Source organism: Suncus etruscus, chromosome 12 (assembly GCF_024139225.1).
Source record: "Suncus etruscus isolate mSunEtr1 chromosome 12, mSunEtr1.pri.cur, whole genome shotgun sequence".
Lineage (NCBI taxonomy): Eukaryota > Metazoa > Chordata > Mammalia > Eulipotyphla > Soricidae > Suncus > Suncus etruscus.
Window position 1 is genome coordinate 15,545,287 of NC_064859.1, and position 22,029 is coordinate 15,567,315.

Consider the following 22,029-nt stretch of genomic DNA (forward strand, 5'->3'; position numbering starts at 1 on the left):
TTATTATGAAACCTGAGGTAATTAATGGGTCCACTATTCCCCAAAAGGGAAAATAATATGGAAACATGTACTTAATCATTCTTTCCTATGACTGCTGTTTACATAAAGTATTTGCAGTCCTCTCCAAGATGTTGACTAACAGCTCAAAAATAATTTTTTGTCAAGAAATTAATTATAATACAGACTATTTAAATGGAAGAAAAAATCCTCATTAACCAGTGAACACCCCTTATCCTCAAAGAAAGTTATTTTGTGGAATTTCCAGAAAAAAAGACTATTTGAATCCAGAATCTCATAATATACACTAAATGATGAAAGGTATATCACCAAAAAAAAAAAAGTATCTCACAAAGAAAATTAAAGTATATACATATATAAGTCATTGTTTATGTATTGTCATTGAGGAGAACTGGCTCACTTTTATGTTACTTTTAAAATTAGAATTAAAATTAGAATTTAAAATTAGAATATTTAAATGGGGCTGGAGTGATGGTGCAGTGGTAGGGTTTTGCCTTGCACACAGATGACCCAAGACAGACTTCGGTTTGATCCCCCAACATCCCTTAGCCAGGAGTGATTTCTGAGCATAGAGCCAGGAATAACCTCTGAGCATCACTGGGTGTTGCCCAAAAACAAAACAAACAAACAAAAAGAATATTTAAAGACAGGAACCAGAACAATTTTACAGTCATTTTCCAGGAGTAAATTTTGAGCACAGAGTCAGGAGTAACTTCTGAGAGTCACTGGGTATGCTGCCCCCCCCCCCAACAACAACAAAAAAGTACTTAAAGACAAGTCTGGTTTGAAGAAGTACAGGGTTCAAACCTTTAGATATTTAGATATTTAAATATCTTGATTTTTTCCTCTCTTTTGCTTGTTTTGTTTTGCTTTTAATTTTTTAAGTTGAAGTTCAGCATTTTGTTCCTTGGGAATTTACTATCATTTGGATATATAGTCCATACTGTTGGCATTGGACTTCACCAACTCACATTCAGTATTTACTAGGGCACAGGACAACTTTGTTACTGATTATGAGAATGAGGTATTTGAAGCTTGTTAGAACAATATTAAATCAATAAGACATTAGTTACCATTGGAGGTATTTCCTTAATGTGGTCTGCAAAACTTGGAAATAAAAAAGGTCCTAAATATTTCACAGAAGAAATAAAATGATTCACAAATGAATATTTAAGAAAATAAAATCACAGTCCTCCTATCCTTTCTGGTACAGTAGTTTACAACCAAATTGAACTCAGTCCATGCATCTTGTGTAATTCATCATGAGGCATGCATGTTACAGATTAAAAGGCTTTTTGGTTATTTTTGCATATATGTGATTAGGATGTAAAAATTCATCACAGTCATAGTTTAAAACAAGTAGGGAAAACTCTTTAGACAAATAGTGGTTTGTATTTCTGCAGAGAACTCCCTAGAAGACAAGTGCTATGTAAAACTTTAGTTGAATTTAGAAAAATAAAAGCAACTTTCAAGATTTTTCCCCTTTATTCAAATTGAGATTAAAAGAACAACAATCCTACTCTTGAATTTTCTCTTTCTGGGGCATGAAGAGAGTTGAAACTCTGCCAAAATGCACCTCCCACTTAGAACACATGAAGGACTGCAAATGTGCACCCTGCTCTGTTATGAAATATTTGTCACCTTTTTCTTACTTGGAAGAAAACTCCAGCTGGTTAAGTCTTAAAATGAATTTTTACACCCCAGATGATGGACTGGTCTCTAGTTCAAAAGCAAATTCATCATTTTTCTACGTGTCTTTCTCTTGCTCTCTTTGTCTTGCTCTTGTCTAGCTTACATCATAATGGAGGAATAACATTTTAAAAATTTTGAATAGGCACTTACTGGAATTACAGTTAATCCTGATACAATCTAGATGGGGAAGAATAGATGAAAAATGAAAATTTATCCTTCAAAGTAACAGCTGCAGACATCCAATAAAATCACAGTCCACCCTTCCGGGGACAGACACATGCAAATATGGCCAGTTCATATCATTTATTCTTTACGAACTTCTAGAACCCAGATTCATGGCTAGAAAACTTCAGCATGAGAAACAATTTATTTATTTATTTATTTATTTATTTATTTATTTATTTGTTCATGGCCAGTTCAAACAAAGCTACATGGTGACGAATCTAAGTGCAGTGAAGAATACTGAAGTGTCAAAGATGCTGGGCTTAAACTGACTGCCACTTTCTCCCCATCTGTGAAAGAACATGTTGTTTTTTGCATTAATAAAAGTGCTCCGTCACCATGGGGTACTGTGCCAGCTCAGACTAGGCTCAGACATCTCCAACCTGAAAATTCTAATATCCCACAAAGGCCAATAGAATCCCTTCAGGATGGTGAGAGTCAAATTGGAAGCCAAGCTGAAATTAGGCTCAACTTATCCTAATGTGTTTTCTGGTCAATTTGTATTTGAATGGGCAAAAAAGAAAGAAAAAGAAAGGAATGAAAAGAAAAAGAAAAAGGAAAAAACCAGTCACAGTTGTTGGCTGATGCCTTGGTTTGTATTAATTGGGGAATAGGGTTGAAGAAACAGCTATGGGCATCTTTTGGAAACTAGTGCTAAGGATATTCTTCGCAGCACACAAACTTGTATCTCTCCATCAGCTCACAATGTTATCTCTGTAGTAAGTGTCATGGTTAACACTGTTATTGATTTTTCGTTTCTTCTTCTTGCTTCTTATATTAAAGCAGATTGTCCAATAACAGCAATCTGTGCTCTGGGTCATCACAACTCAAAGTAGGCAAGGGCATCCTTAAAGGCTTATGTGGAATGTTTTGTGTTTACATAAAGGGGAAAAAGTATTTATTTTTTAATCTGAGTTGCCATAATTAATAATGCCTTTGGGAACATAAAAAAAAAATAGAAACCTAGATTCTGTTTCCATATAGCTGAGTTTGTCATGTGTCGTCAACCGCATCAGAAAAGTGGGTGCAAACAGCCAAGGACCAGCACCTACACGACTCTTTCCACAGAATGCTTTGCTGTTGGAAAATTCCAGATTGTTTCTGCTTGGGATAGAATCCTCTTGAAGCAATCTAGTTTGATTAGCTTGCAGTAGTTTATCTCTGTCACTAGAGGGAACTCTAACAGAACAGTACATGAGCACTGTTTGCTTACTAGTCTTGAAAAAAATTTCCCGTATGATTTAATTAATTTAACTAGAGTAGTTGGCTGCGATTTTAGCAATTCCCAGTGACATAGTTTATTTATTTTTCTTACAAAATATCTTATGAGTTTCAGTTTTTCCCAGCACAATTTGATAATGTTTGATGGATTGTCCACACTACCTTATCTTCTCAGTTTATTTATATTATTTTCATTGAAATTCGTGTAACTTCAAGTTTTTGCTTTCTTATTTTTTTTGCCTGTTCATTTTTTTGGTGTGTGTCCATTTTGTTGTATTCACTCTTAGAGAATACAGTAAAACCTCATTAATTGGCTCTTCTCTTTTTTGAGTTAATGGGATTAATCTTAATAATAATATTAAATTTATCTGGAACAATACATATCATTATTCATTTGATATGAGCATATATAGCCTGAGAAGAATTAAATGAACAAGTAAGAGGCCAAATTCAGAAAGAAAAATGACTTCAAGTACTTTCTCATAGATGAAACAATTGAGTTAATTAAAGATTATTCTAATTCACCCATTAAAATCAGGTAGCAATATCTTTTCTTAATTTTTTCCCCCAGATAATAAGTTCAGTTTGGAATAGGATTGAAAGCACGCTGCTTAAAATATGGTTTTAGGGTCCTAACCAGATTTCATCTTCATTCAGCCTGGTCACCACTTACTCAATACGGTTTGGGTAAGGTTAGACTGTAATGACCTTTCTCATCTACAATCAAGCAGGAAAGCATTATTTTTCTGTAGAAGAGCCTGTGTTTTTAGTGTTCTCATGGCTGTTTGCTAAGGGCCGCAGACTTTGGGCATTGAAGGGTTGTGGATTGCTGTTTGATAGCAAAATATCACCACACAGTATTTCCAAACAAAAAAAGATGAGCTACCACCAAAGTGACTATTCAAAGGAGAAGTCCAAGAAGGAAAAAAAAAAAAAAAAAAAAACCACATTGATCTGGATCAAGACATCACAATTTGATCTTTTATTCATAGGTCTTCTGAGTAAAATTGGATGGATCTTTCTTGATGGACAAAGGCTCCATCAATGATGACCAAGCAGAATGTCATCGAATAAAATAGCAAGTTCTTCCTGAGGCATCTTCATGTCTAATAAAATTTCTTTCTCGTTTGATGTTATTGATCCACAGGTCTTCCCTTTCAAGAGTCCTCGGTGGTAGGAATCCCAAAACAGTAGGTCATGGTAAAGAAAATAAACACAACAACAACAAAAACAACAACAAAATTTTTTTTTAAAAAGATGCTCAACAGAACCTAAGCGAAGTTACAGGGTGGAAATGAGACTATGAAATGTTTTAAATTTCCATGGCAAACAGGCTACTTGATCAATGTCTGCAGGCAAAATCGAACAAAAAGTGAACGGTGTTAGTCCAACGGGGGAAGGTGAGCTATTGGTTACCTAGGTTGACCGTCAGTTTGACACGCCCAGCATCCAGCTCCAGCCGGAGGGTGTCGGCCGAGTCCCTGGAGGTGGTGGCCATAAGGATGCCATATGCACGCTGGGAACGGAAGCGCAAGGACACATCTTCAGCCTCGGTATGCATCACCACCGGGAGCTGGATCTTCATGAACATGCTCCCATCATAGCTCAGAACTGTTGCTTCTATACATGGGAAACAGAGAAGAAGAGTTGGGATCAGTGGCATCCTTGGATATGCTGAAAAGCAATTGAGTGAGGACAAATTTACAACCTAGTTTGTCTTCATTCATTTTGCCCAATTTCTCTGTTCAAGCTGTAAAGAAAAATTAGGGTCCAACATATTGTTGGGAAAGGACCTACTCAAGAATAGTAGGCAATGGAAGCTAACTGTGGGGTCTCAGCGATTGCACACCTGCTAGGGAGTTTACCTTGCACATTTCTGACCCAGTTCGATCTCCAGCATCTGTATGTTCTCCCCAGCACTGCTAGCAATGACTCCTAAGTGCAAAGCCAGGAATAATCTTTGAGCACTGCCGGTGTGGCCCATAAACCAAAATACAAACAAACAAATAAACAAACAAAAATAAAAAACAAATCCAAACAAGAGAACCAGCTGTCTTTTCTACTGGTTCTCCTTTGTCTTGATTGCACTTTCTAGCTACTGCATCTACCATGTTGAATTATTAATTATTACAAATTATTGTGATATCTATACTATCTATGTCTATGTCACAGAAATAGTATTTTGTGACCCCCAATGTACAAATCAAGGTTTGAATTGAAAGTCACTGCTTAATGCATAAACGTGGGAAGGCCAGTGACTAGTTTTGAAATTCACTGTTGCCTGAAATGTTTCACATATGAAATTAGATTGTGCTACAAGAGAATCTCTGTGCTCTTTCACTTGACTAAATCACTTGATTCTATAAAATACTACTGTTATTTCTTTTAAAACTGCTAAGTATAACTTAAAATAAAAAATACGTTTGACAAGTACAGAAATCAGGTCAACACTTTCCCCAAACTGATGTTAGAATTCAAAATGACTGAACAAGGGGTTACTCTTCTAATTTATTTTGTTTAATATGTATGCTTATTAATTGATATTTTTCCAAGATAAAAACTATAATTGAATTTAAAGGTTATTTACAGGAAAGGAGTAGTTTCAAACATTATCTGTAAGCTGTATCCTGTTTCCTTGAAATAGTAAAAATATCAATAGTGATTCAAACTTTATGCCCTGGTAATATTAAATAAAGATGTTGTTGAAAGCAAAGAATCTGTGTGGATCTAAGAAACTGGATTAAAGTGGATTTTTTATGCCCTAAGGAAGGTATTTAATATTGCATTCTACACCAGAAGCAAACAGCAAGAAAGAAAGGTTAATATCAAATTGCTTTAAGAAACAGTCACCACCTTTTAATGTTAATACCACATGGTGGTGGAACATTCTTAAAACAAGTATGAGTCATTAGTTTGCTTTGGTTTCTATAACTTAGAATAGCATTGAACACATGAAAAATTACCTGATATTCCAATACACTAGAAAATTCTACCTTGGATATTCACATGACAAGGTGATTAACCTACACATCTGCACTTATTGTTGACTGTATTCTAAGGTTGTGATTCTCAAGTGTAGCTTTTGAAACATCGGACAAGTCAAGTACAGCTTAGAAAATACAAATACTGAGATTCCCTGGTCTTTATGCTCTGTGCCCTTATTCTTTCAATCGATTTCTCTGCTGAAGGACTATGGCCCAACTCACGAGCTTTATTTTCTCAATCCCACTATTGGTATCTGATTGGTAATTTCTGAATTCCAGTTTTCAAATATCATCTACAGTTCATTTGATATCTCCAATTTGAACCATATTGGTGTTTTATTACACACTTTGTTCATCTCCTCACCTCTTCAAATAAACACATTAAACGAGATCATCTCTAGCATTCTAGAGCATTCTTTTCTTACTTTCCCTCATGTCCAATCTATTTACAAAGCAGTTAAATCTGCTGTGCTTCAATTCCAATTTCATTTATTTTCCAGATTAAATGACTTTTTTATTTCTATAATGTAAACCAGATTCTACTTTTGCCTCTTCCACACTATATCAAATCTCAATAGTCCATCTGTCTGTCTTTCTCTCTTTCTCTCTCATACTAGAAATTAACATGGTTTCAGTAAAGTCAATGCATATAACAAAGCCACCACATCTTCTCCACCATATAAAAGTGCCCAAGACACTTTGTCACATATAGTGTCACATATAGTCACTTCCTCTGCCCAACCCCAGGCCTCCTCCCTACTACTCAATAATCTCAGTTTTACTGGCAAAGCTTGAGGGCTTGATGCCATCATGTATGGTTTATTCCTGTCCTTTTTTTATTCATTTGCTGCATTGAATGCCATGATCTGCCATTTGTCTTTACTTTGTCTCTGCTCCATCCACACCACAGTAAAATAAATGTCTGGTTCATCTTTTATCTTATTTCTATGTATCCTTTCTGTACACAGCAAACAAAATCAACTCAACTTTTTTTCTTTAGTTTGGGGTCACAAAACCAATGCTCAAGTGTTACTCCTAGCTCTGCAATTAAGAATTACTCGTGAGAATGCTCTAGAGACCATATGGGATGCCAAGGATCAAACCTGGGTTGGCTTCATACTCTGTAATTGCATTCATTACCATACATGCTAAATCTCCAGTCCCTAAACTTCTAATGTAATTCAAATGGTCATATCATTATCTAAATGATGCCCTTCTTCCCAAAGTTTTCCAATGCAATTGGAATAATATTCAGACTCTTTATACCCAGGAGATTTTATATAACCCACACCTAATCCATCTCTCTGGCTACAACATTAGGCTTCTCTCTCCTCATTTAGAATACACCAGACACACCCATTTTCTCTCCTATCATGTTATTTGTACTTGCAGTTCCCTCTGAAATTAAAAAAATTTTAATCCAGATGTTCATATGGCAGCTTCACTTCCTTTTCAGTTTTCAACCCCTCTGTTTGTTAGATTGGGAGAATCACTCCAATAAGTTCTTTATTTCCTCCGTCAGCTACTATTTCTTTGTCATTTTATGTTTTATAGTCTACACCTAGCAGTGGGTAGGGTCCATCTGTGGTGCTGTGCTCAGCGTGTGATCACTGACAATGCTTGGGAAGCCATATGTGATACCTGGGATTAAATCTGGACTTATGCATCCAAGATGTGCTGCATGCAACCTTCCTCCGTGTGTTCACTTTTTAGGCCATCACTTTGTTTAGTTTTGTTTTGATTCATTTTATTAGGCTAGCCCCTATAGTGCTCAGGGGTTACTCCCAGCTCTGTGTTGAGAAATCACTTGTGGTAGCCTAAGGGACCATATGGTCAAACCCAGATCAAACCTGGGTCTGCTGTGTGCAATGCAAGTGTCTTACCTGCTGTGCTATTGCTCTGACCCTTCTTATTTGCTTTTAGATTATCATGTATTTTCACACTTTGGGATAAAGTGGAATAACTGAAGAGGCTGAGCTTTCACAATTATTTTATTTTATTTTTTATTTTTTTGCCAATTGCTGAGTGCTTTAAAAAGTGTCAGGCACACAGAAAACATTCAATACATATTTAATTGAATAATGTTGACACTCGATAGCTAAGATACACTATAGTCATTTTAGTTTGAATGTCAAGCTTGCACACATTAAAGAAATTAAGTATGTATTCATCCTATTTTTGTTTGTTTATCTTTTAGGTCACATAGGTTGGTGCACAGATGGTGTTTACTTCTTTGGCTCTGCACTCATAGGATAGACTTGGTGGGGTTCAGCAGAATATTTGGGGTGATAGGGATGGAATTTGGTTGTCCATATGCAAGGCAAGCACCTGAATTTTGTTTCACTAGGTGCCCTCCACCACCGAAACCTAGTTCAGAGCCACCTCCCCTGTAAGTATCTGACATGAGCTAGTGACTCAACTTTGCATCAGGAACCCCAGCTCCTGCACCGGGCTGGTGTGCTTGGGCCTTCCCCAGAAGAAGCAGCTTTCCAGTTGGCACTGGGGGTACATTCACAGCACTCCCTGAAAACCGGTGGTGATCCATGCATGAGCCCCCTGCGGAATGCATACAGGCTGTTTTAGCACATACCAGCCCAGCTCAGTTCTGCCTTGCATTTCCACGAAAGGGGCATTTCTAGACAAGGTGGTCAGGTGATCCCTCAACTACCTCAGGTCTGCAGCCCTAAAAGCAGCAGATAACACTAACAGGGACTGAGGAGTTCAGAGATGCCTGGGTGAAAGTTCAAAGGGGCTTTCACTTACAAAAATACCAGGTGCTAGGATTTGGGCAGGGGGTCTCAGTTTCTCTCCTCTTTTTAACCCCCCCTTCAACAGATTTCCATGTGAATCCTTCCCCTAATGGCTGGGGTAGCCACTGGCTCTCTGGACCCCCTATAATCCCCAGGCACTTAACCCTGGTGTTGAGACCTTTCTTTGTATAATACACTGCATATGTGTTTTCAAGTTTTTCAAATAAATATTTCAACCTGGCCTAAATAAATAAATAAATAAATAAAGTCCAGTATCTTGCCAATGGTTAGGTGGAGTCTAACACTAGAAACAAAAGCACCTGTTTTCCAAAACATTAGTTTAAAAGTAATAATTATGGCATAAAAATGTTCACCTAGAAAAGGGATAATTAACCAAAATAGGGCGTCATAGCTTGGCCATTTTTAAAAATTGACAAAATAATCCTTTTTTAAAGACATATAATGGATCTGCATAATATACAAGAACTTTTTGAAGTATCGTCCTCCTCTACAGAACAGGTATCTGAATCTAAGCAAAAGTTTAAACATCATTCGCTTGTTCCATGACATTAGGATCATAGAGAAAAGAGGACAAAGATGTTAAAATTTTCCTTCCATTCATTTAATTTGCAACCCCATTTTCTCTATGTCATCCAAATCATGCTATCAAAATGATCTCAATTAATCTGTGAAATGTAGCTTAATTGTAAATTAAATAGGGAAAACATCTTTTGAGAAACATGCATGACTGACAAATGAATCGTAAATATGGTCTGAAATACAATCCAAAATTGAAAAATTGTCAGGATCAATGACCTTTAACATACCCCCTAAAAGCCACAGAGAAGAAATAACACAGTAGTGTCATAAAATTTGAGTACCCCTAAGTGCCATTTTAAATCATCTCAATGTGAAAATTACTTGTAGATAAATGAGAAATGAATGCCTAAATGATTTCCCCTAATTAGAATTAATGTCTAATTAGACAAGAAATGGAAAATGCACAAGGTTGTAGTCTAGAGTTGCCAACACCATGGTACACAGCATCCTGACATTTGAAGGTTATGCTATTTGGCAGTGGTCCCTAACATTAGTGAAATTATTTTGTCACTTAGAGCAGAAAGAGCCCTTTCAAAGACTAATTGCCAGACAATGTTTCCAGTGAGGGAAAAAGTTTCTATTGTGTCTAGTCCATTTCCTTCCTCCTGTCAGACCCCCTAAAATTGGTAAATCTGCTCTTCTGTATTAGTCCTTCTTGCAGTCTGAAGTCTTACACCTGTGCTGGCTTTTGCCAAAAGGCAGTTATATATTGTAATCAGAGACAAAAATAGACAAGAAGCCAAATAATATTGGTCTGACATCTGTGCCTTCAGTCTGGAGAGTTTGAACAAACAAGGAAATGCATAACCACCCCTCATTCTATAAATACTAGCTAGAATATAAGAATTATGTATCGTATGGCTATATCAGACAAGACAGTTTCTCTATAACCCAGTCTGAAAAACATTTTTAAACTTTATTTATTGAATGATTGATTGACAAGTTCTTGGACCTGACCCAGCAGTGCTCAGGGGTTAATCCTGGATCTGCACTCAGAAATTGCCCTGGCAGATTAGGGGGACCATATGGAATGTCGGAGAATCGAACCAGGTCCCTTCCAGGTCAGCAGCATGCCAAGCAGATGCCCACAGATGTGCTATTTCTCCGGTCCCAAGTCTGAAAATTCTTAAGTCTTATTTAAAACAAAAGAGGCAATGTGGTCAGTTTAATTTATTGTCAATTGAATTTTATAGTTTTACTATTTTCAATCATGGAGTTGATCTGCATAAAACAACAGACTGTTTTCCTGTTTAGAGCAAGCAGTAAATATTCATTTTGTTATAAACTCCTTTGCTTATTTGGGATGAATAACCATTTCTGATAATCTGATTTCCATTCTGCATTGTTCAAAAATTGGGGCATGGATTTGAATTAGTTTAAGTATTTCTACCAGTACTTTATCATTTATCGATCAATAATTAAAGATGGACACTTTTAAGATACATTTACTCTTACAATTTCCAGACTTAACAGTTAACTGAGGTGATCAACAGTTTCAGGGAGTAATGACACCTACTCAGGGCTTACTCCAACTTCTATGCTGAAAAGATAATTCCTAGCAATGTTCAAAGGCCATATGTGTGCTGGGTACTGAACAAAGATGGGCCACATGCAGTGAAAACAAAGAAACTCCATACCATCTCTCTGCCTTCTAATCTTTGAGTAAAACTCTTTCAGTAAAACCCAGGCATGGGGTCAGAGTGATAGCACAGCGAGTAGGTGTTTGCCTTGCACTTGGCTGATCAGGTTCAGTGCCCAGCATCCCATATGGTTCCTTGAGCCTGCCAGGAAGGATTTCTGATCACAGAGCCAGGAGTAACCTCTGATTGCAACTGGATGTGGACCAAATACCACCACCACCACCACCACCATCACCACCACCACCACCACTACCATTGTCACCAACAACAAAGAAAACAAAATGAACCAACAACTCCTGTCCCCTCCATGTTTGGGTTGGATTTGGCTTGTCTGAATTATCACATAGGAGCTTGAAATTGGGGAGCAGGCATGACAAGCATCCTTCATGCCCTAATTCTCAGGAGATGTTTTAATGTGTGCAGGAAAATTCATACTGAAAAGCAAAGATTTCTCAGGATCCCTCTGGCTAATAGCTAGAGACCAAACAAAGCAACCATTTCTCCACACAATGCACCTGGTTGAAGAACTCTGAACAAAGTTCTCAGCCACCTGTCCAAGCAAAATGCCTGAAAATCACAATGATAAAGTTTGCTTTTCAATTCTCATCAGCAATTCTGCATCTGTAGGACTCTGAATTATTGCAAAAATATAAACAATACAATCTCTCATTCTGGCTCAGGAAGCTCTGTCATTTCTATTTTTGTTTCTACTATATGCAGTAGCAAAATATTGCCACAGGGTGGTACAGCATGCATATTTAAAAGAGGGATTATAATTCCTCTGACAGTTTTGCTATTATTTCAAGGGCTTCGGAGTAACTGGCAGCTCTCTGAGTGATTAAAATGTAAACAAAATCTTAAATCATCCAGATTTGTTCTCTCTTTGTCTCACCATAAAATATCCTAAGAGCTTGGTCATTTTACTCTTGGTGGTGATATGTGTCCCTTTTAGCCATTTCTAAAAGCTAAACTATGTGAAACAAATAAAATGAAATTAGAAGGTGCAGTGGAAAGAGAAATGTTATGGAGAATATACCTTGCAAATAAAATGACACGGATATGGTTTGCTTCAAGTAACAATTTTCAGAAAATGATATTGGGTGCCAGGAGAATAAAAGTCTATGTACTCAAAATACTGTTCAAAATGTAAAATACAGGCCCCAGAAGGAAATGTAAAAATAGAGATAAAGATAAAAATGAAGAAAGGAAAAAAAAACTGCCTTTCTTGCCAGGCCTCATCAAAACTTTATATCTAACTTACTTGAAGTCCCAACATTTCCCCCAAAATGTACATTTAGCTAAATTAGCTGATGCTTTTAGATCAAACTAAGTGAGTAACCTACTAACTAACTCAGTAACTAACTAACTCAGTAACCTACTCAGAACCTACCCTTCCACCGAAGAGAAGCAGCATGCCTAAATCATCCTTGTTTCTTCCCCTTTTTCTAATAATTTTCCTCCAATCCTTCTGAGTATACAAATCTTCCCTTTGGGCAAGTCAAGATAGAAACTTTCGGGTTTTTTTTTTTTTTTTTTTTGGTTTTTGGGCCACACCCATTTGACGCTCAGGGGTTACTCCTGGCTATGCGCTCAGAAGTCGCTCCTGGCTTGGGGGACCATATGGGACGCCGGGGGATCGAACCGCGGTCCATCCTAGGCTAGCGCAGGCAAGCAGGCACCTTACCTCCAGCGCCACCACCCGGCCCCAAGATAGGAACTTTCAATTTGCTTGACAAGATGCTACCATTTAATTATTATAGTTGCTGTTGATGTCATTATTTTTTTGTTGTTTGGGGGCCACACTTGGCAGAACTCAGGAGTTATCTCTGGCTTGGAGCTCAGGAATCACTCTTGGCAGTGCTTGGGGGACCATATGGGTTGCTTGGGATTAAATTTGGGCTGGCTGCATGCAAGGCAAATGCCCTAAGTGCTGTGCTATCACTCTGGCCCTCACACTGAATGCATTTTTCAAGAAAGGCAATCACTTCTCAAATCAATTTTATTCTTCAACAACACATCTACATCTTTTGATCTACTTACATGTAGACATAGGCCACTGAGAACACTTTTATAAATAATTTGAAAATCCTTTACTCCTTATTCAATTTATGCTAACAGGAGAAGTAGGAAGCTGATGCACCGACTCACTGAAATAAAATCAAAGTCCTATTTTAAATTTGGATTTTGGGAGAAAAAAAACTGACTTTTTCGGCTGGAAGCTTCAAAGGGAATTAAAATACTTCAAACACAGAAGAAAAACATGGATAAATGAGCCTGACTTAAAAAGAAGAGATGCCAGCTGCTTTTAGGCTAAATACCTAATAGTGCACAGATCTCTGGAGCCTGAGAGGACAATGGAATGAGCCGCCAATAGATTCTCATATTGATTTTTTGTTTCATTGTTGTAAATGAGCGGCAGTGCTGGAGTGACTCAAACATTTATCTGGAAGTCTCAGGTCAGTGGAAGGACGCATTCAGACTAAGCTCGCTGCCATCTTGTCCCTAGTCTGTCTGCCAGGGAAGAGGACTGGTAGTTCACCTCGGTCTCTTTAACCCTTTCTTCTTCAAATTGAAGAGAAAATGAGGGAAAAACAGCCTGGCCTTTTCCTTTTAGAAAAGCCAAAGAGCAATGGCTCAGGGCTTTGCTAGAAACATTAAATTTGAATATCCAATTGGGCCAATGGATATTCTGTGATACATTTTGTTTCTGGGCAAGAGAAAGTCTCTGAAATTAGGTAAATGTTCTGAAAAAAAGGTGTAATAGCTGATTTTAAATCATTTTCAGAGAGACTATTATTTGCCTACTTGGGACACTGACTTCAGTGAAATGAATAATGAGTCTATTCTCTTATGTCTCCAGCAATGAGTTTCTTAAGTGTCAGAACTTGGCTTGTTCCAAATGCTAATTTGTTTTGTTTTGTTTATTTTGGGGTCATATCTAGTGATGCACATGGATTACTTCTGGCTCTGGGCTCAGAAATCACTTCTGGTTGGGTCAGGGGAACCTATGGGATGTCAGGAATCAAACCTGGGTCAGCCATGTTCAAGGAAAATAAAATGCCCTACCTACTCACTGTACTATCACTCTAGCCCCCAACTGCTAATTTCTTGGCATAGATATTCACACCCCCTGAGCAGAAAAATATGATTAATTCATATCTACTTTCTTATGTCCTAAAATTAACAACTGGGCAAAAAAGAGATAGCAATGATCATCCATTATGCACAATGGTCTCTTGAATGATATAAATAGACCCGCTGGTCACTCCTGTGGTACACAGAGAGTTGCCTCTTCCCAGAATCAAATCCTTTCAGAATCATTGATGCCTCATTCAGCATACACCAGGTCAAGTGGGGTTGCAGGAATTAAACCCAGGGAAGCAGATCTACATCCTGGTACTTGGCTTAATGGTCAACATAAGACCTGAGGTCAACAATTGGCACTCTTTTCATCAGAGGTGAGTCAGATGTCAGGCTCTAGGAATCTTACCTCTCTCACAGGACCGGCCAAGGTAGCCTGTTCCAGAACAATCGCAGACATATCTATTCCACCCATCCCTGCACATGCCATTGTTTTTGCATGGGTTGCTAAGGCACGGCTTTGCGGTCTCCCTTGAACACGATGGCTTCACCCCAGCAGTGCTCTGGACTTCAGCCATTTGCCGAATATCTTTGCTCTGACCATCAATGAACAAATCCCGGATGCAGCCCACATAGCCATAGTTGAGCAGCGCAGTCCACACTTCAGTGGGGAAGACAAGGCCGGCTTTGTTCTCTGGCAGCCCTCCCAGGTACAGCTCATCGTCCAGGTCCAAGATCTCACTCTCCCCAGGAGCAGTGTAGGGGGTACGCAGGGTATTGACAGAAATGGTACCTGAGGCACAAAGACGAGAACACAGGTGGTTACATGGTGCAGAATGAAGCCAGTGCACCTTCTTTCTTCCATTTACGTTGATGTGAATTCATTCAGGACAGATTTTTAAGAGGCAGCCCCCCCTCCCCCATTTTTGGTGTCTTCTACTTTCCAGAGGATTTACTAGAAATCTCTGGAATTAGAGTATTTTTAGAAATAATGTAGATGAATAAAATGGTTCTAATTGATTTGGAGATGATAAAAACAACATGGATAACTAATTTTTTAAAACCAATTGTCAATAGAAACAAGGAAAAGTGGAAGACAGGCAGACAGGAAGGAAGAATAGAAGGAAGGAAGGCAGGCAGGAAGAAAGAAAGGGAAGAAGGAAGGAAGAATTGAAGGAAAATAGAAGGAAGGAGGGAAGGAAAGAGGAAGGAAAACAAAATATGTATTTCAAATGGATCAGTACAGAATAAAAGAGAGATAAAAATAACACATTCTATACCATGCTCAGAAAAAAAATCTACCTGGTTATTAATTTTCAGATAGTATATATATCAACAAACAAAGAAAAGGCTGTTTGTCTCAATCTTAAATTGAAATAATTCCTTTACTCAACTCAACATGCTGTCACATTACCTTGGTCAAAACCTGACTTACTCATGCTTAGCTCTTTGATTTTGTTCATTGACTTCTGGTCTCTTTTATTCACCAATTACTGGGAATATGATCTACTTCATCTACTTGCTCTATGTCTTAAATAAAGTGATACCAGTGAAGTGGCTTTTTCATAAGATTAAGTCAATGTTTTGTATTATTAATTGATCATAAGAACCAAGTCAATTGTGTTGTTGATTTAAAAAATCAAACTGGTTACTTATATATAGCAAAAAGTGTTTTTTCTCCCTATATCAATGTAAGAAAAATAGTTCTATTCATTAAATTTATACAGGTACTATGGGCCTGAGTAAAACACTAAAAATGGGTTTTCAAATGACATTACTGGAATATCACATGGGAGAAATATTTGTGTGATCCATTAAAAGAAGAAAAATGAAAGATAGAAAGCAAATTTTGATTACGATATCTCATAGTACCACATTACTCACAGTTTCCCCAATTTATCTCCTTCAGAAAGATCACTGTAAACTGCACAAATGTGCCTAAAAAGGCCATCCCCATGGACCCACTTCTAAATTATAACAGATTAAGTAGTCTAAATAACAGGAAGAAAAGAAAGATTCTTGAAAGAGGACAGGTATTATGAAACCCCTGAGACCAAAGACATTTTATAGTTAAAATAGGGGTTAGTAGGCAGGGGAGGGGCAGGGGCAAGGCTGGGAGAGAAACTGTGGACAATGTTGGTGAGAAATTTGCACTGGTGCAGGATGTTGAACATTGTATAAGTGAAACTCAATCATGAACATCTTTGTAACTGTTGGGAAAAAATTATATTATGAAAATAATGTAAACTATGGGTTTAATAAATTAAATTGTTTTTGTTTTGGGGCCACATTCAGTGGTGCTCAGAGGTTATTCCTGGCTCTGTGTGCTTAGAAATTGCTCCTAACAGGCTCAGAGGACCATATGAGATGCCAGATATTGAACCCAGGTTTGTCCCGATTGGTAGCATGCAAGGCAAATGCCCTACCTCTGTGCCATCACTCCGGCCCCCTAAATCAATCAATGAAGTTGCATGTTACATGTGGTACCTGAGCCCCAGATATCACTAGGCAAAGCCATGGATCCCCTAATAGAAAGACTCGATTTGGAGTGCATCACACTGAGAGGACAAGTGTGGGGAACTGCTGGGATGGATCTCCAGACCTTCTGAGTGATGTTTGGATGTCTCCTGACCCACTCCAAACAAAAGCTTGGTACTAGTCAATCACTTTTATAGAATCTTTACAGATATATGTGGGGCCCAAAGACAGAAAATACTACACAGAGGTGATACAGAAAGAGTAAGGAAACAAGGTTTCTACGAAGATGTATTTCATTCAAGTAACTGCATGGCCAATGATAAAGGGAAAATCAACTAAGTTAGGGTGTCAGATTGCACAAGAGCATCTCAGATCCCAACAATTGGATCAAGAGAAGGACACAGAAGACATAGAGCATGCTCAGAAGGCCACATCATTAAAAGCATATTTAACTCACCATGGATTACAACAGGAAGAAATAGAAAGAGCTCCCTGGGGAGACAGACTCAAAGACATTGTTATTTTGGCTTTTGAACAAAGAGAGAAGAATATAGTAGAAATTTTCAGAGTGGCAGCAAAAAGAGAAAAGGACAAAGTACTCATTTTTGACTGTTCACATTTGTGCCAGTAGTCTCTAGAAGGAAACTCCTTTAGCAACATATAGGGGCCATAAAATCCCACTTAAAAATATACTAGATGTCACCTGGGGGGAATGAAATATAAAATTTTGAGAGAAAATGGAGACAAGTCTCTCTTTTAAAAGGAATTTTATAACATGCACTTTTAGATGCCCAAAAAGGCCCTGGAAAGTGAACTAACAGATCTGCCAAAGCAAATATGGTCATAAAAATCATGAGAATGAGAATGACAAAAAAAATAAAAAGAAGATAGTCTTAAAGGATAGCACATATAAGAAGCAAAGTATTGTACACAGTGAAAATAGTGACTTGGTTAAAAAAAAAGGAGGGATAACATCTTCTATTTACCACTAGTTCAAGGACACATAGAAAAGACTAAACAATACTGAGAGACAGATATCAGGAAACACAGAACAATGACCAAGGTCAAGATTGACAAAGGTGGAATTTTTGTTTTCAACTATAATTTTTCTCCTTTAAATTCTATTTTCCTTATGAATAAACTTTATTTAGCTCAAAGGGTCAGGGAACATGAGGGGAAATTGTACTGTCCTTTCTAGTACTATATAGTGGAACTAAGGATGCTTGGTGGACTATTGAGAGAAAAGCATTGGGGGGGGGGCTTGTTCTGTGAATCAACTCTAGTTTCCACAACTCTGAGCTCTACCTGGCTGCCACAGTTTGCTTCACTCCCTGGAAAAAACCCTACAAATCTTCCCAGAGAAATGGAGTGATGGATTCTCTTCATTTTATCTGTGATGTGTCCGTGACTACTTCGAGGAATATTTTCAAAGAAAATTCATCACTGATTTCTTTTTTGAATATATTTTATGTGACCAAAGAAATATGTTAATGCCAACTTTGTGTTGAGGCTAGTTTTATGATCATGACTTGTTTTCAACTGGTATGCTGAGTAAAATAAGCCAGAGGGAGAAAGAGCTACAGAATAGTCTCTCTCATCTATGGGTTTTAAGAAAAATAAAAGACGGAGATGAGGTCCACAAAAACCGGCTCATAATATGAAGCTCACAACAAAGATTGGTGAGTGAAGTTAGAGAAATAATTACACTAACAACTATTATGACAATGGCAATGAGTGAGAGAAATAGAATGCCTGTGGAGGAGGAGGAAGATAGGGACATTGGTGGTGGGAATGTTGCACTGGTGAAGGGGGGGAATGTTCTTTTTATGACTGAAACCCAAATACATTTATGTTTGTAATCATATGTTTAAATAAATATAATATTAATAAAAATAACTTTTTCATGTGGACCAATGAACATCAAAAAGCACAGACATGTACAGAAAGAGAAAAAAATGGATCATGGGAAACAAAATCTTCAGAGGAAACAAATTATAAATTCTACTATCATTAAGGAAAGCAATATCTTCTCTGTATTATGTAATTTTATTAATACTAATAGTGGATGGCAACCATTGAGAATATTTCAGAGGCTAGAGCAATAGTACAGCTGGTAGAGCATTTTCTATGCACAAGATAGACATAGGTTCAATCCTCGGCATCCCATAGCACCAACAAAAGTAATTCTTGAATGCAGAATCAGGAGTAACCCCTGACTGCTATTGGATGTGACCTATCCCCCTCACAAAAAAGAAAGAAAGAAAAGAGAATATTTTAGGACCAAGTGGATGTTGTTACCAAAAGTTGGAAACCACTAGGGTTTGGGGTTCAGCTATTAAAGGAAGGGAAAGCACATCCCTGGTGTGTTTGAGGCTGTGGACTCAGTCCTCATCACAAATCTCCTAACTCCTAGAACTATTAAGAGTGGTCCTGGTGAAAGGGAAAAAAATGTATATGCTAATTGAGTGGTTTTCATCATAAAAGGTAAGGATGTTTTTCCATATGTCTTTATACTTATTTCAAAAGACAAATTTACAGTACTTATTCGGAAGATGAAGCAATAAAAGATGAAAAAAATACAATCCCAACTTCACCTCAAAGTATAATCCAAGGAGAACAAAACCATTAATTTGGGTCTGATTCAATTTAAGCATCATGTAAATAAATGCAGGTATCAGATATTAGTCATTGGACTGTTCTGTCAGCAGACATAATAGAACAAAGCAACAAAGATAAAAAAAAAATCAACTACTATTTTTTCTCATACTTTTCCAATCTAAACACACTTATGGTTTTCAAAGTCCTTGTAAACAAAATGTCAAAGAAAAGAGTAGAACTGTACTGATTTTAGTATATGTGCTTTCAAAGGGAGCACGTAGGGCTGTACTGATTTTAATTGGAAATGAAAACAATTTTACTTACTGAATGTTCACAGAGTAGAATCTTTATTTGAAAAAAACATTAAATTTTACTAGAGTCAAACTCAGACTGGTGTTTGTAGTTTAACCTGCATAGAAATGAGTACATGGCTGGAAATACCTACTGTTATTGAATACCTCAATGAATTTATCATGGATGTTAATTGTTTTTGAACTGAGCAAAAATGAAACATACACCTAGATTCTAAATCTTTTTAAATGTATATGCACATATGTACAAACATAATAAAACTGAAGTGCTAAAATCCCCAAGTGCCCATTTCATTAAAAATTGAGTGTTGGGAGCTGGAGTGATTGCACAGCAGGTAGGGCATTTGCTATGCACATAGCAGGTTTGATCTCCAGCATCTCATATGGTCACCCATATGACCTGTCAGGAGCAATTTCTGAGTGCAGAACCAGAAGTAACCCCTGAGTACCACTGGGTGTAGCCCCAAGCAAGACTAAAAAAAATCTTTGACTTTTAAAAATTCAATGGAACACTTAAAACATTTAGTCATTTTTCTTAATAATTAAAAATAATTAGTTGACATATCTTTTATCACAATAAAAAGTGAGTTTTTCTAGGGTTTGGGGCATAATAAACATAAATATAGGGGGAGTAAGCAATACCTGGTGGTACTCCACACTTACTTGTAGCTCTGCATTCAAGGACCTGGTAGTCATTAGGGTAGATTATGTGGTGTTAGGGACTGAACCAGAGTGAGCCACTTGAAAAACAAAAACCTTAACTCTTGTATGATCTCTTGAGCCCTGTAAACTACTGTGGTATGGTGGGTTGTGCATTCCACAATTTCCATAGAAGGCGAGGGATCCCCATTGCCCAAATCTGAGTAGACAAGAGACACAGGTTCGGCAGCAACTCTGGCACAAGAAATAATCCACACACACAGTTGGGAAGGAATAACAGGCTAGAAACTCACCCACAAGCCAATCACCCCACCACGTGGAATCAAGAGCCAAGATGACAGCTCCTCCTCCAGGCCTCCAGAGTAGCTATTATTGGGAAAAACGCACCTCATTCTCAAGGGAGGGGAAAAGCCAGATGAGGAGGCAATGAGGAAACATCTTTTTTTAACAGGAAAACCAAAGTAATCAATTGAGAGAAATCTAATTAGAAGGCAATATGAGGGCTAATCCAAAGGCCTCTACAAACAAATGACTATTTTTAAAAAGAAAAAACAAACAAATAAACAAAAAACCCTCATACAATATTGAGCTATCATCACTCAATCTTTCTTCCAGAAAATAAATATTGATATGTTCCCTTTGAAAAAGCTGTGTATGGGGCCCGGAGAGATAGCACAGCGGTGTTTATCTTGCAAGCAGCCGATCCAGGACCTAAGGTGGTTGGTTCTAATCCCGGTGTCCCATATGGTCCCCCGTGCCTGCCAGGAGCTATTTCTGAGCAGACAGCCAGGTGTAACCCCTGAGCAACGGCTGGTGTGGCCCAAAAACCAAAAAAAAAAAAAAAAAAAAAAAAGGAGAAAAGAAAAAGCTATGTATGTATACGATTGTTAAGGTTTGCCTTCTTGTGCTATAGTTAACCATTTCTAATTATATATGTAAAGTTTCTGGTAAACTAAACAAATATTCTAAGTAAACATTGCTATATTTGAGCTATTAAAATCTGTAGATTTTTGGATGGTAGATGGTAGGCACTTCTAGGCATTTATATGAATCAGTGCTTAATCCTTCAATATTTAGGAATCCAAAGTATCCCAATAAATTAACTTCTTTTCTAAGAAAATTACTACAGCTAAAGCACAAGTATATTTGCCTATGTATGGCTTCCATAATTAATTTAGCATTTCATCATAATAGCATGAATGTCAAATTGTTGATACATGTAGCATGTGCAAAAGAGAAAACAAAATTAATAGACAAAGTAAAGTTGATTTAAGAATATTGAGAAGTAAACATACTAAATTCACATTTTATGTAAAAATCTGTTTAAAAATTAAATTTTCTGATAAAATTATTGATCATAAAATGAAAGCTAAATTCTCATCATAGTTTGTCAAGAATTTAGGTAGTGTGTCCATTCATGTGTGTGTGTGTGTGTGTGTATGTGTGTGTGTACAAGTGAGTCTTTGTGTCTGTGTGTGCAGAGCCAGGGATTGAGTTCGGTGCCTCAAACATATAAGGCCAGTGCTCAGACTATCAACTATACATTCTTCTCAACTTCCCCATTTGATTTGACATTTCTTTATTACTAATTTCTATTTTTAATCATTTCATGTTTTTTTTCTTCTGGTTATTTCACTTTCAGAAGATTATAGGGTGGAAAACAACATGATAGATGGTGAGTTTTAAAATAACCAAATTTGTTTTTATGTATTAAGTAATTTTAAAAGTTTAATTTAAAAAATAAAGAGACATAAAATAATGTACTATAATGAAC

General features: G+C 37.3%; 1 protein-coding gene across 21 annotated transcripts in view; it reads right to left on the reverse strand.

Moving 5' to 3' along the window:
- Nucleotides 1–22,029, reverse strand: part of NRXN1 (neurexin 1) — a 1,163,035-nt gene that overhangs the window by 638,326 nt on the left and 502,680 nt on the right. For 12 of the 21 annotated variants that reach the window (XM_049784303.1, XM_049784307.1, XM_049784314.1 and 9 more), the window contains 3 exons: nucleotides 14,618–15,001; nucleotides 4,570–4,773; nucleotides 1,861–1,887 (listed from right to left, as the gene is read on the reverse strand). In XM_049784303.1, coding sequence (XP_049640260.1) covers nucleotides 1,861–1,887; nucleotides 4,570–4,773; nucleotides 14,618–15,001 — 615 coding nt within the window. The remainder of the gene's footprint in view (nucleotides 1–1,860; nucleotides 1,888–4,569; nucleotides 4,774–14,617; nucleotides 15,002–22,029) is intronic. The other 9 variants (XM_049784319.1, XM_049784318.1, XM_049784329.1 and 6 more) reach the window with 1 other exon arrangement.